The 14,698-nt window shown below is 40.8% G+C and overlaps 1 protein-coding gene across 2 annotated transcripts in view; it reads left to right on the top strand.

The window, feature by feature from the left end:
• The first annotated feature begins 5,768 nt into the window (after positions 1-5,768).
• The window catches only part of SNX2 (sorting nexin 2), a 61,250-nt gene continuing 52,320 nt past the window's right edge, over positions 5,769-14,698 (top strand). For both annotated transcript variants that reach the window (XM_003259887.3, XM_030818284.1), the window contains exon 1: positions 5,769-5,984. In XM_003259887.3, coding sequence (XP_003259935.2) covers positions 5,877-5,984 — 108 coding nt within the window. In that variant the 5' untranslated portion in view covers positions 5,769-5,876. The remainder of the gene's footprint in view (positions 5,985-14,698) is intronic.

Genomic DNA, 14,698 nt, shown 5'->3' on the forward strand with positions numbered 1-14,698 from the left:
CAAGGCTGCTGTCCTATATGTAACCTCACTCACCAGGAGCTATGTTCAAAGATAAGGCCCCTCCCTTCACTTTCTATATATTTTCTTTTTTTTTTTTTTTTTTGAGACGGAGTCTCTCTCTGTCACCCAGGCTGGAGTGTGCAGTGGCGCAATCTCGGCTCACTGCAAGCTCCGCCTCCCGGGTTCACGCTATTCTCCTGCCTCAGCCTCTCCGAGTAGCTGGGACTACAGGCACCCGCCACCACGCCCGGCTAATTTTTTTGTATTTTTAGTAGAGACGGGGTTTCACCGTGGTCTCGATCTCCTGACCTCGTGATCCGCCTGCCTCGGCCTCCCAAAGTGCTGGGATTACAAGCGTGAGCCACCGCGCCCGGCCACTTTCTATATATTTTCTAATTTTTCACAGAAAGTTCCCTCAACCCTTCTGCCTTGAGTAATAGGTCACTCTATCCCCTAAATACAGCTTGTGTTGGGTTCCAAATATCACTTTTATACCATCACTTTTTTTTTTCTTAAGAGATGGAGTCTTGCTGTTTTGCCTAGACTGAAGTGCAGCAGCACAATCATAGCTCATTGCAGCTTCAATCTCCTGGACTCAAGGGATCCTCCTGCCTTAGCCTCCCAAGTATCTGGGACCAGAGGTGCGTGCCACCACACCTGGCTAATCCATCAATACTCTTGAAAAAAAAAATCCTCCTTTGAAATATATGACACCTCCTATCTCTCCTTGTCACTGGAAACCACATATTTCTGGTCACTCTTACTGAGAGGCTTCAAAATCCTTAGTTCCCTTGTTCACCAAGATCATCCTTAAAAAGCGTAACATTGAATCAGTCCAACTATCCACCTCCACTCCTACACCAACATTGCTAGGCTACTGGAGAAAATCTCATAAATGTAGAGATTATTTCTATCATATTGTCTCCACCTCATTTGGGCTTTCAATACTACTTGTCAATCCCTTATATGTCCCTAGCGAATGTTCTCTCCAATTCTACACACAATCTATTGAAAATGCTCTTCCTCATGCCACTTATGCTGACACTAATTTCTTTTCTCTTAGTAATTAACTTCCCCCCTGCTCCCGAAAAATATTGCTTTTGGGTATTGACTTTTTCCGTTTCTTGCCCCTATATTTACAAACAAGTCTATAAATACATCCACTGAGGTACACTGATTGCATTCATTGTCCCAATTAACCACCTCCCTTTTCCACACCCTTTGCTCTACAATTTTGTAGTCCCTTCCCATTCTGATCCTGTGCTTGCCCATGTAACTTCCTTTTGTGGAGGCTTGAAGAAGTGCTTGCCTATTTCTGCCTTCTGTTTGGAGCTCTGCTAGGACCTTGAACAGAAGCCCAAGCTAACCTGCTGGAGGATGAGAGCACATGGAGCAGAGCTGAATTGTCCTAGCCAAGACCATCCTAGTCCAGCCTGTCTCAGCCAATCTATCAGCTGACCACAGAGCATGAACAAGCCTGAAGATAAGAGTTGCCAAATCTGGTTCAGTAGAACTGCCTACTTAATCTGCAGACTCATGAGAAATAATAAGTAGTGGTTGTTTTCAGCCACTACATTTTGGGATGGTTAGTTATGTAACAATGGCTGACTAATACAAACTCTCACCTCCATCTCTGCGCTCTCAGAAGAAGAGGAATCCTTTCTCCTTTTTAAGACAAATTTATCTACTTGCTCTTTATCTCATTCCTGCATTTCAGATCTCATCCTTTTGATTATCTCTCTCTATATTGCATTTTCAACCTCTTGCTCCCCCCTTTGACCTCTTTCCCTTACATACTAATATAAGCATGTTCAAACCTTTCCCATTAAAATAAAACAAACATACAAAAATAAACCTGTCTTCCAAAAGTTATTGACCTATTCTGTCATTCTTTTCATTTATATTCCTTGAAACGATAATAATTTATACTAGTGCATTAGTTAGGGTTCTCCAGAGAAACAGCACCAACAGGATGTATGTATTAATAGAGAGAGATTTATTTTAAGCAATCGGTTTATGCAATTGTGGAGGCTCAGTGAATTTAAAGTCTGATGATGTAGGCTAGCAGGCTAGAGACTCAGAGAAAAGTTACAATTGGAGTCCATAGGCAGTCTGCTGGCAGAAATTTTTTCTTGCTCAGAGGAGGCCAGTCTTTGTTCTACTATGGCCTTCAATTAATTAGATGAGACCCACCCACATGATGGAGGGTAATCTGTTTTACTCAAAGTTTTCCAATTTCAATGTTAATCTTATCCAAAAAGCATCTTCACAGAAACAAACACTATAATGTTTGACCAAATATCTGGGCACCATAGCACAGCCAAGCTGACATATAAAATTAACCATCACAACTTGCTACACCCTTTTTTTTTATTTTCATTAACCATTCACCTTTTCAGTTATCATCTTATTAATCTACCCAAGGTATGTGATACCACAAATGCTCTCTTCTTTGTCCTTTTACTTTCTTTACAGCCCTCTCTCATAGATTGCTTCCTATCTCTCTGACTGATGCTCTTCAGGTTTATTTATGATCTTTCTCCTTCCTTCCTTCCTTCCTTCCTTGCTTACTTTCCTTCCTTCCTTCTTTCTCTGTTTTTTTTTTTATTTATTTATTTTTTTTTGAGACAGGGTCTCTCTGTGTTACCTAGCCTGGTCTCAAACTCCTGGATTCAAGGGATCCTCCTGCCTCAGCCTCTCAAGTACCTGAGATTACAGGTCTACAACTGTAAATCATCCTTAGGGTTGTGCTTCCCAGACTACCTGGGCCTTCTCATGTAACAGTGGCTCCAGCTACCAAATCTGTATCTTCCTCTTAGCTCGCTCTTCTGAGCTTCATTTCATTCATTCTTTCATTGAGGGTGTTAATAGGTTGTCTATCTTAATGAATGCAATGCACTATGGGGCCTTGTGGCGACTTTTAAAATGTCCCCCCAAAACCCTGCCTCCTGTTATTCACACCCTTGTTTTACTCCTTCCTTTGAGTGTGGGCTTCCAATGAATAGAATACAGCTAAAGTAATGAGATGTTACTTATGAGATTAGGTTACAAAAACACTCTGGCTTCTTTTCTTACTAACTCCCTCTTACCCTCTCTTAGAGCTGTCTCCTTCTGTCTTTCTCAAAAGTCTTTGCTCTGGGAGAAGCAAGCTGACATGTTGTGTGGGAAGCCTTACGAAGAGGCCTGTATGGCAAGGAACTCAGGTTTCAGGCCAATAGCCAGACATAACTTGAGACCTGCCACCAGCTATTCTAGTGAGCTTGGAAGCAGGTCCTCTCCAGTTGAGTCTTGAGATGACTGCCTACCTGGTCAATACCTTGATTGCAGCCTTCTGAGAGACCCTGAGTCAGGGACACCCAGTTAAGCTGTGTAACTAATGAGCTGGTCAAAGGGATGTGGACATAAGTGGTGTGTGCAACTTCTGGAATGTGCCCTTAAAAGGAAGGTAACATCATGTTTCCCTTTGACTCCTTTTCTGCTGGCTGGAATGCAGTGTAATTGTTGTGGTGAGCTGACTTGAACTGTGAGGATTCTTGATCCACAAAAACCATGAGAAAATAAATATTTATGGTTACAAGCTGCTATGTGTGTATGTAATTTGTTTTACTGCAATAAATAACTTTTACAGGGCTGGCTACTCAGGATCCATCCTCAAATAATGAATGCTCCCTGACATCAACGATCCTTCAGTCCATTAGGGGTGATAGAACAGCGTCTGTGACCACAGCACAACATGGTAGGTGTTAAAATATACACAACAACTGGTGGGAGCACAAAGAGAAGATAATTTCAATAGTACTTGAAAGTGAAGTGACTCACTCAGTGATTTTATTTTGTCATTGAATGAGGAGGCTAATCATTTGATGAAAATGAAGAGAAAAAGATGGGATACTTGAGAAAATGACTTTTTAGCACCTATGCTGGGAAGAATAGTTGAAGGAATTGGAAACGAAACAACTAATGGTATTTAGGCAGTGTAGAAGTCAGAATTGGAAGTAATGGACTGACAGGATCTTCAATCTGAGATTGGGATTTATTATGCAAATACTTTAGCAATCTGGATATAAGATTAGAGAAATTGATGGCTGAATTTGGGATTTCAGAGAAGATGAAACAGAAAAGCAAGGAACCAGGAAGAAGATGAGCTGAGAAAAATAGCAAGACAATTATTGCAGTTCTGGCTCATAGAGTTTAGGCTGACTAGGGAAAGAAAGACAATCAAAGCTTCTGAGAGTTTAGGGAAAAGGCACCTGATTCTGATCCCCCACAAATCACTGAGACTAAGGAGTCAATGCTGTGTTTGGTTTAAGCCTGGGTGATGTATTCCCTCCCTGAGGTGGAGAAAACTCACAGCTGAGAAGAAAGTTCAGGTATACGACCATGAAAACCATGAATGCACTATCAGAGACCACTAGTTCCCTACTTTCTTCCAGGGTAAGTGAATCCCTAATTTTTAGGGGGAGAAATAACTTCATTTCCTAATGTCTTCTGTAGCTAGAGATGGCCATGTAGCTAACAAGCTGGTCAAAGGAATGTGGACAAAAGTGGTGTGTGCAACTTCTGAACTGTGCCCTTAAAAGGAAGGTGACATTATTGTTTTCTTTTCACTCTTTTTCTGCTGGCTGGAATGTGGTGTAACTGGTGGTGAGCTGACTTGAACCATGAGGAAGAGACTACATCCTAGGGAGGGTAGAAAAACAGAAGGGTCTCATGTCCCTGAATGATCTCATAGAACCTTCACACCAGCCGTAGTCCTACATGAGGGACAATTAAACTTGCTCATTTTTCAAACCACTTTTAATGTGGGTCTCTGTAACAAACATCAGGACCTATATTTCACCTATTTCAGATGTCCACTAAAAAAGATAAGCTGGGAATATATACGGCCATAGCATAAGACAGAAAGTAGTAAGCAATAAATAGAGACACATGTAAAAATTAAGGATGCGTATAATAATCACTTCAAGTCAGGCTGGGAGCTTTCATAAGAGGTTAAAGTTTCTGACCCATGACAGACTCCAGACTTTCCATAAGGTGGTGGATTGCAGGCCAGGGAATGTGAGTATGTGCTCTTAAGAATCATCCATTTATTTTCCTATCATTTTTCTAGACCTTTTGACTTATTGAGAAAGAAATTATGTGGCTCATGATAAAATTGGAGTGAATCGCAGACGAGAAATTATTCAGGTCCCTTTCGTTATCTAGAGCTGCAATCACCAAATAGGTAACCACTGGCCACATGTGGCTAATTAGATTTAAATTAATTAAAATTAAATAAAATTTTAAAACTCAGTTCCACACACCGGCCACATTTCAAGTGTTCAGGGGTCACAGGTGGCCAGTAGCTACTTTATTGGACAGCACAGATAGGGAACATTTCCATCATGTCAGAAAGTTCTATTGGACAGTTCTAGAGAGATCTAAGAGACAAGTACGTGTCTCTCGCTCACCAATACTCCATCTCGCCTCAGCCTGTGTGCAATCCAAGCCCAGAGACTGGTCCCCAGGCTCTACCACTTCCTACAGAAGATTTAAAGTAGTGCCAACAGAAATTATTTAGCCTAGTCCCGCCAAGAAGGTGATGTGGTAATAAAGTCCAAGATTCTGCCACATAAGTCGGGTCAGCAAGTCGGCGGCGAAAAGAGGGCCAAGTCCCAGACTTGCTGGGAGGAGGCGGGACAAAGGGGCGGGGCGAACGCAGCGCGCTCCGGGTGGGCGCCGTCTAGAGGCCGGGGGCGGGGCCGAGCGCGGCTGGGCGGGGCCTTGAGAGGCCGGCCGGGGGCGGGGCAGCTGGCGGGTCGGCGCGGGCCCAGCCGTGCGTGCTCACGTGACGGGTCCGCGAGGCCCAGCTCGCGCAGTCGTTCGGGTGAGCGAAGATGGCGGCCGAGAGGGAACCTCCTCCGCTGGGGGACGGGAAGCCCACCGACTTTGAGGATCTGGAGGACGGAGAGGACCTGTTCACCAGCACTGTCTCCACCCTAGAGGTGAGACGGCGTCGCTGTGGGTGCTGCGCTGCGTCGCTGCCGCGCGTCTCACCTTTCCCCTGCCCCGACTTGTCCCTCCCCACCCCCCGGGTTTGCAAGGACCGTCTTGGGGTGACACCTGTGACGCGAGCCCCACCTCCAGTGCCGTGCTTGGGCTGAGCGCAGGGCCTCCTCAGGAAAGCAGCCTGCGGCCCGGGGGTGCCGACCTAATCCTCAGAGGGGCCAGGACCGGACTGAGTATTGCAGCGGCCCTTTCCCAGCTCTGCTGGCCTTCCTCGGTGTCACTTGCACCTCCTCCTCTTAAAGCCAGAGAAGGGCTTGCTCTGCATCCCAGTAAACCTCCACCGAGCTCGCCGGGGGCTTCAGTAGCCCTTTTGGAGGGGTGCTCGCTTTTCCTTTTCCGAGGGAGGGTGTGCGGCTGCCAGGGGAGGGCAATGAAGTGAGCGCAATGAAGTGAGCGCTGAGGGGTTGAGGGTCTGTGGGGAACGAATGGGTGCACTTTCGCAGGAATGGCCCTTCACGGACTGCTGGTTCCTCTTGAGGTAGCTGCTTCTGATTTGGACTGTTAAATAGGTAAATGCATTTGCCTGTTTTTGTTTGTCTTCAGTTCCTAGACTTTTAAAAGGTCATAGTATTTATAAAATGTAAAGCTGAAGGCAGGATTAGTCCAGGAAACTGCTGTTGTGTGTGTGTGTGTGTTTTTCTAAGTTACCAAGGGAGAAATAGAAACAGATCTCCACTCCTTTTTCCTCTTTTCTCGCTTGATCAGCGATCTCTGAAGCTGTGTGTTCCTGTTTTTGTCAAAGGAAACACCCTCTAAACTTAACTGTATTGGGCCCTCCTATATCCAGTTCACATTTGAATTGCTTTGCGTTTGATGAGAGCACCCACACCTCACAGCCTAATTTTAAGTGTGTGTATGTGAATTAAAATGTACGAAATTTCCCAGAGGATTGTTTACCGTGGGCTATACTTGCTTATAAAGTACTTTTAGTAAGCTTTCTTGGCTTGTTCAACTCTGCACCAAATCAGTTGGAAATTACTATAAAATATCTATTATCTGAAATTCAGTTACCTGAAACTGGAAACCCGGAAACCGTTTTCAGCACTGATCACATTCTGCTAATTGCATGTGTAATGTCCCAGCCAAACCCCACCTCCCCTCAGCTTATAGGTTTCCTGCAGGTTAGTTTTAGTTTCCTGATCATCTTTGTGTCTCTTACAAAATCTTGAACATGTGTATTTATTAGGTTGGTGCAAAAGTAATTGCAGTTTTTGCTATCCGTTTTAGTAGCCAAAAGCCGCAATTACTTTTGCACAAACCTAATAGTAAATGTTTCCCTGAGTTAAAACCAGCACCTCCTAAAATTAATAAAAATTATTTTGCAGAATATATTTTCGGGGATTAGTATCCTTTTAGTCCTTTCTACTTACTATACAGCTACTTTAACATCTACATGTGTTGAAAGTGTCTGCAGGATCCTAAGACCTGTATTCCTTTTGGAGGATACAGTTTTTCTAACCAGCGAGAATCAGAACAAACTTGATTGACCCTAGTGTGAACTAGAATACTGTGAAGGCTAAGCATTCTGTTGGGGGTCGTTTAGAGTTGAGTAGAAAGAACTATAATCTGTATTTCCCATGTGAATAAAACTTTAAAAAACAGAGTGTTACAACCTTTTTTCAGTAAGTCTGCAAAGTTTGATTATGAATAGTTTATCTTGGTTAACGCACTGTAAAAGTTGTAAACACATTTGTTTTTGATTGTTCATCTCAGCACCTTATTTAATGTACTCATTTAGGTTACTAATTTTCAGAAGGTGGTGTGGCTATGAGATTTGTAAAGTCAGATTTTTTTTTTTTTCCTTTCAAATTTGGGAAGGATATATAGCAGTATTTCCTAGTATACCAAAACTGCTTTAAAGGAATGTTCTTTCAGTACTTCACTTTTCTTTTAAACAGTGCTTCTGAAACTGTGGTGTCCCGGAGTATCCACAGTATTCATCTTTAAAATGCAGATGCCTGTGCCTCACTGGAAACTGCATGTTTAATAAGTGTTCTAAATCCGTGTTTTGCAATCTTTATAAATAGGGATCTTGTTGAAGTGCAAATTCAGATTCTATAGGACTGGGTAGAGCCCAATATTCTGCATTTTTGACAAGCTTTCCTGATATCAGTGCTTCTGGTCCATAGACAACGTTGAGTTGCAAGGCCCTAGGTGATTCTGATATAGATCATCAGGCTTGAATAGTTATTACCTAAGAAAATATCTACTACTTAAACCATAGAATCGAAAGTAAGACATGTAAATTAATGTCTTTTAACTTAAAGTAAGTCAGAGTTTATTATATTATTCATAGAGGAACTTTTTCATTTAAGAGCATTTAATTTGCAGGGGGATCAATTGAAATTTAAGTGAAAATCAAATTATAAAAAGCTTCAATGGCATAATTGTTTAGCTTGTAATGCTTATGCATTACTATATCTGTACACTTATGTGTATATTTTTACTTTTATTATTTTTAATTGACAATATACATATTTATGGAGTACAGTGTGATGTTTCAGTACCTGTGTACAATGTGTAATGATCAAATCAAGGTACTTAGCTTATCCATTACCTCAAACGTTTATCAGTTCTTTGTGTTGGGAACATTCAAAATCTGCTCATCTCGCCCTTTGAAAAGATACAATAAATTGTTAATTTTAGTCAATGTATGGTGTTCTAGAACACTAGAATTTATTCCCCCTATTTGGCTGTAATTTTGTATGTTAACCCATTTTTGACTATTGGCCCCTTCCCAGACTCTAGTAATCACTAGTCTACTTTCTACTTCTGTAAGATCAACTTTTTTAACTTTTACATACGAGTAAGAACATGCAGTATTTGTCTTTCTGTGCCTGGCTTATTTTACCTAACATAATGTCCTCCAGGCTCATCCATGTTGTTGCAAATGACAGGATTTCATTCCTTTTTATAGTTGAATAGTATTCCATCATGCATGTATACCACATGCTCTTGATTCATTCATCTGTTGGTGGATACCTAGATTGCTTCCAAATCTTGGCTATTGTGAATAGTACTGCAGTAAACATGGGGGCACAGATATCTCCAACATATTTATTTCCTTTCCTTTGGATATTTACCCAGTAGTGGGATTGCTGAATCATACGGTAGTTGTATTTTTAGTTTTCTGAGTAAACTATACTGTTTTCCATAATGGCTATACTAATTACGTTCCCATCAGCAGTGTATAAGATAACTCCTTTCTCCACATCTTTGCTAGCATTTGTTATTTTTTGACTTTTTATTTATTTTTATTTTTATTTTTTTGAGACAGAGTCTCGCTCTGTCACCCAGGCTGGAGTGCAGTGGTTCGATCTTGGCTCACTGCAATCTCCACGTCCCAGGTTCAAGCAATTCTCCTGCCTCAGCCTCCTGAGTAGCTGGGACTACAGGCGTGCACCACCATGCCCTATATTTTGACTTTTTAATAGCTATTCCGACTGCGGTGAGATAATATCTTATTGTGGTTTTGATTTGCATTTCCTTGATGATAAGCGATGTTGAGAATTTTTTTCTTATGTGTATATTTTTTAACCCAATATTAAACTCCTCCCCTTTCAAAATTAATAACAGCCACATAAAGCTGTATCCCCTTTCAAAATTAATAACAGCCACATAAAGCTGTATCAGTAAATAAAACATTTCAAACCCCTACTGTATGTTTCTGTTGTGACTGTGAAACAAAAAAGGGATGGAGACTGAGAAGGGAATGAGAAGGGAAAAAATCTGGGAAAAGCCTGTTCTTTTATGGTATCTGAGAGGCAAGGCTTTAACTTGTTTATGAGTACTGTTTTATTCTTTAAATGGTACAACCCTAAGCTTAATGGTGCTTGACCTTTAAATACAGTTTTGCATGGAGTAGTAGATAGTACATTTTTAAAAAAAGGTCAGGAATTTATATTAACTACCTGGTTCTTTTTTAAAAACAGCTGTGTTGAGATATGATTTATATATCATATAATTTACCCATTTAGTATGTACAATTTAATGGTTTCTAGTGTATTCACAGATATGTTCAACATCACCTCAGTTTTAGAGCATTTTCATCACATCAGAAAGATACCCTGTACCCTTTAGCTATCATCCCACGCCTTAATTCTCTCATCCCCTCTGCCCTCAACTCTAAGCAGCCACTAATCTACTTTCTGTCTCTAAATTTCCCTATTCTAGACTTTATATGAATGAATCGTGTAATACATGGTCTTTTATGACAGGCTTTTTTCCTTTAGTACAATGGTTTCTAGGTCTGTAGCATGTATCAATACTTCATTCCTTTTTATGACCAAATAATATTCTATGGTATGGCTGTACCACAGTTTAACCATTTGTTGATGGACATTTAGGTGGTTATGAATATGACCGTGAATATTCAGCTATTGTGAATAATACTGTTAACATTCGTGTACAAATGGAACTGCTGGGTTATGTGGTAACTCCATGTTTAATCATTTGAAGAGTTGCCAGACTGGTTTCCCAAAATGGGATGAGTTGGAGGCACTTTTTTAAAAAGTTATTTTATTTTTTCAAGTTCTAGGGTACATGTGCAGGATTTGCAGGTTTGTTAATAGGTAAATGTGTGCCATGGTGGTTTGCTGCTCCTATCAACCCATCACCTAGGTATTAAGCCCAGCATGCATTAGGTCTTTTCCCTAATGCTCTCCCACCCTCCCCGTACAGGCCCCAGTTTGTTTTGTTCCGAGTTGGAGGCACTTTAAATAGTCTGAGGTTAAAGGCCTAAAGAAAGAAAGTGCAAATAATAAAGGAGAAAAGAGAATTTATGTAATAACAGGTTAAAAGATAATATTCAGAAGACTTATAATGCCTCCCTTCAGATGATTCTTAGGGGAGGGAATAATAAGTTTATTTCACTTGAGGTTATGTTATATCAGTGAAGATAGCATTAGGCAGCTAGGACTGCTGGATGGGCTAGAGATGTGGCTTTGGGAGTCTATCTTAAACTTATTGAAAACACTAAACCGGGATCTTTGTAGAAATCTAGTCCTCCTATAGTGGAGTGTATGAACCAACAGAAGTCAATATAATAAATACAACCATGTGAATAAATACCTGCCATACCAGTGATATATGTGTAATTAAAAATCTGCACAAGGTACAGAAACAGGTGATATATATGTAATTAAAATATGCACAAGGTACAGAAGTAGTATAGAAGAGTGGGGTGACTTGATTGCATAGAGATGATCTTTGAGGCCTTGAAAGTGGTTGAGAATTATCAAGAGAAAGAAAGTAGAATAAGACAAGAGACACTTTTGATAAAGAGGAACTGAGAGCAAGTTTAGTATCTGCTGTTCTAACACAACAGATAGTAAAAGTGTATATAACTTGTTTTCTTTTCTTTCTTTTTTTTTTTTTGACACGGAGTCTTGCTCTGTCCCAGGCTGGAGTGCAGTGGCGCTACCTCAGCTCACTGCAGCCTCTGCCTCCCAGGTTCAAGCAATTCTCCTGCCTCAGCCTTCCAGGTAGCTGGGATTACAGATGCACGCCACCATGCCCGGCTAATTTTTGTATTTTTAGTGGAGACGAGGTTTCACCATGTTGACCAAGCAGGTCTTGAACTCCTGACCTCGTGATCTGTCCACCTCGGCCCCCCAAAGTGCTGGGATTACAGGCCTGAGCCACCGCACCCAGCCTTGTTTTCTTAATTCTGTTTTCTAATCCTTGGGCCTCCAACTTTAAATGTATGAATTTTTTGAAAATTTCATTATGAATTATGTATGTTTCAGAGGGAAAAATTTGTGAACAGGTATTTAAATGCATTAAGCATGGAAAATTACTAGAAAGAGATTTATGAAGAAGCATGATTCAAGTTGACCACTTTCTCTTGAAACCATTAAATTTAAGGAGTTTTGAATGAATTATTTTTAGATCCTATAAAAATATGTTATTCTATTAAGTTGCTTAAGACAGGGATGCTCAGCTTTTGTTTTTTTTTGGTTTTTTTGAGACGAAGTCTTTGCTCTGTCGCCCAGGCTGGAGTGCAATAGCACAGTCTCGGCTCACTGCAAGCTCTGCCTCCCAGGTTCACGCCATTCTCCTGCCTCAGCCTCTCCGAGTAGCTGGGACTACAGGCGCCCGCCACCACACCCGGCTAATTTTTTGTATTTTTAGTAGAGACGGGGTTTCACCGTGGTCTCGATCTCCTGACCGACCTCGTGATTCGCCCGCCTCGGCCTCCCAAAGTGCTGGGATTACAAGCGTGAGCCACCGCGCCCAGCCCAGCTTTTCTTGAAGAGATTTTCTTAGCCTCTTCCCAGCCTCTGGCAACCACTGATCTGTTTTCTGCCTCAAGTTTTGTCTTTTCTAGAATGTCATATAGGTGGAATCATAGATTATGAAACTTTTAGAGTTTGACTTTCTTTAACTTAACATAAAGCATTCGAGAGTCATTAAGTTTGTTCTGTGTATCAATTGTTAATGACTTGTTTATTATTGAATTTAGTATTCCATTGTTTGTATGTAACAGTTTGTTGATCAGCTGAAGGACATTTCAGTTGTTTCCAGTTTGGGGTATTTATGAATAAAGCAATATAAACATGTACTTACAGGCTTTTGTGTGAGCATGAGTTTTCAGTTTTGCAGCGTACATACTTACGAAGTAGGGTGGCTGGGTTGTGTGGTAAATATAAGCTTAATTTTAAATAAACTGCCAAACTATTTTCCAAAGTGGCCGTACCATTTTGCATTGCATCAATAATGACTAAGAATGACAGTTTTTCCATATCCTTGTCAGCACTTGTTATTATCAGTTTTAATTTTAGGCAGTGGTGAGCTTAAGGCTAGTCTTGCTAGCAAGAACTACATGTTACATTTTTAGGAATTTTATGAACTAGTTAATAAACAGCCATTATTAAAAATTAAATGCAGTGAATTTAAAATTAAATACATACATAGGTAAAGATTATAAATAATTTTATAAATTTTTATTAATGTTATAAATATGTAAAAAATATATATATAAAGCTCTTTGCTTTCTAATTCCTTTAGTACATTTCACTATTACCTATGCTCTTGAGATTAATTATGTCTGTTGTGTCTGTATGGTGGAAGGTACATGTCTTCCCAACTCTACCACAGAAATCAGCAAAAGCTAAAAATCTGGATCTTCTCCTCTGCAGATCTGATTGCCAAACATTTACCAGAACAACACTGATTTTTAGCCATTCTAAGAGGTGTTTAGTGTTACCTCGTGCCTTTAATATATTTTCACTAATGAGTCATGTTGCTGAGTATCTTTTTATGTACATACCATCTGAATATTATCTTTTTTGGTTATGTGTCCTTTTACATCTTCTGCTTATTTTTTTATTTTATTTTATTTGAGATGGAGTCTTGCTTTGTCGCCCAGGCTTGGAGTGCCATGGTGTGATCTCGGTTCACTGCAACCTCCACCTCCCGGGTTCAAAAGATTCTCCTGCCTCAGCCTCCTGAATAGCTGGGATTACAGGCGCCCACCCCCACGCCCAGCTAATTTTTGTATTTTTAGTAGAGACAGGGTTTCACCATGTTATCCAGGTTGGTCTCTAAGTCCTAACCTCAGGCAGTTCGCCCTCCTCAGCCTCCCAAAGTGCTGAGATTACAGGCGTGAGCCACCACGCCCGGCCTATTTTATTTTATTTTATTTTATTTTGTTTTATTTTATTTGAGATGGAGTCTCACTCTGTTGCCCAGGCTAGAGAGCAGTTGGCGCAATCTGTGCTCACTGCAACCTCTGCCTCCTGGGTTCAAGAGATTCTCCTGCCTCAGCCTCCCTAGTAGCTGGGATTTACAGGTGCCCACCACCATGTCCAGCTAATTTTTGTATTTTTAGTAGAGATGGGGTTTTGCCATGTTAGCCAGGCTGGTCTTGAACTCCTGACCTGAAGTGATCTACCTGCCTCGGCCTCCCAAAGTGTTGGGATTGCAGGCGTGAGCTACTGCACCTGACCTGTTTTGCTCATTTAAAATACTGAATTTTGAGAATTATTTATGTTCTGAATATTTTTTTTCCCAGTCGGTGACTTGTGTTTTTTGTTTTGTTTCTTTGTTTTTGTTTTTTGTTTTTGCTGAGATGGAGTCTCACTGTGTCACTAGGTTGGAGTGCAGTGGCATGATCTCGGCTCACTGCAACCTCCACCTCCCCAGTTCAAGCGATTCTCCTGCCTCAACCTCCTGAGTAGCTGGGACTACAGGCACGTGCCACCATGCCCAGCTGATTTTTTTTTTGTATTTTTAGCAGAGACAAGGTTTCACCATGTTAGCCAGGATGGTCTCGATCTCATGACCTCGTGATCTGCCCATCTAGGCTTCCCAGACTGCTGGGATTACAGGTGTGAGCCACCGTGCCTGCCCGGTGACTTGTGTTTTTGTTTGATTAACGGTATCTTTCTCAGAGCAGATGTTTAACATTAACATTTAAAGGAAAGCTGTCTTTTCTTTTTTTATTGATAGTATTTTAGATGTCACATATATGAAATCCTTTGCTAACTTTAACCCACGGTCACAAAGGTTTTGCTTATAGTTTCTTCCAAAAGAATTTGGAATTTTACATTGTACATTTAGGATTCATGTTGAGTTAATCTTTGTATGAGATATGGGTTGACATTCTTTTTTTAAAATACAGATACTTAATTATTCCAGCACCATTTGT

Source organism: Nomascus leucogenys, chromosome 2 (genome assembly GCF_006542625.1).
Source record: "Nomascus leucogenys isolate Asia chromosome 2, Asia_NLE_v1, whole genome shotgun sequence".
Classification (NCBI taxonomy): domain Eukaryota; kingdom Metazoa; phylum Chordata; class Mammalia; order Primates; family Hylobatidae; genus Nomascus; species Nomascus leucogenys.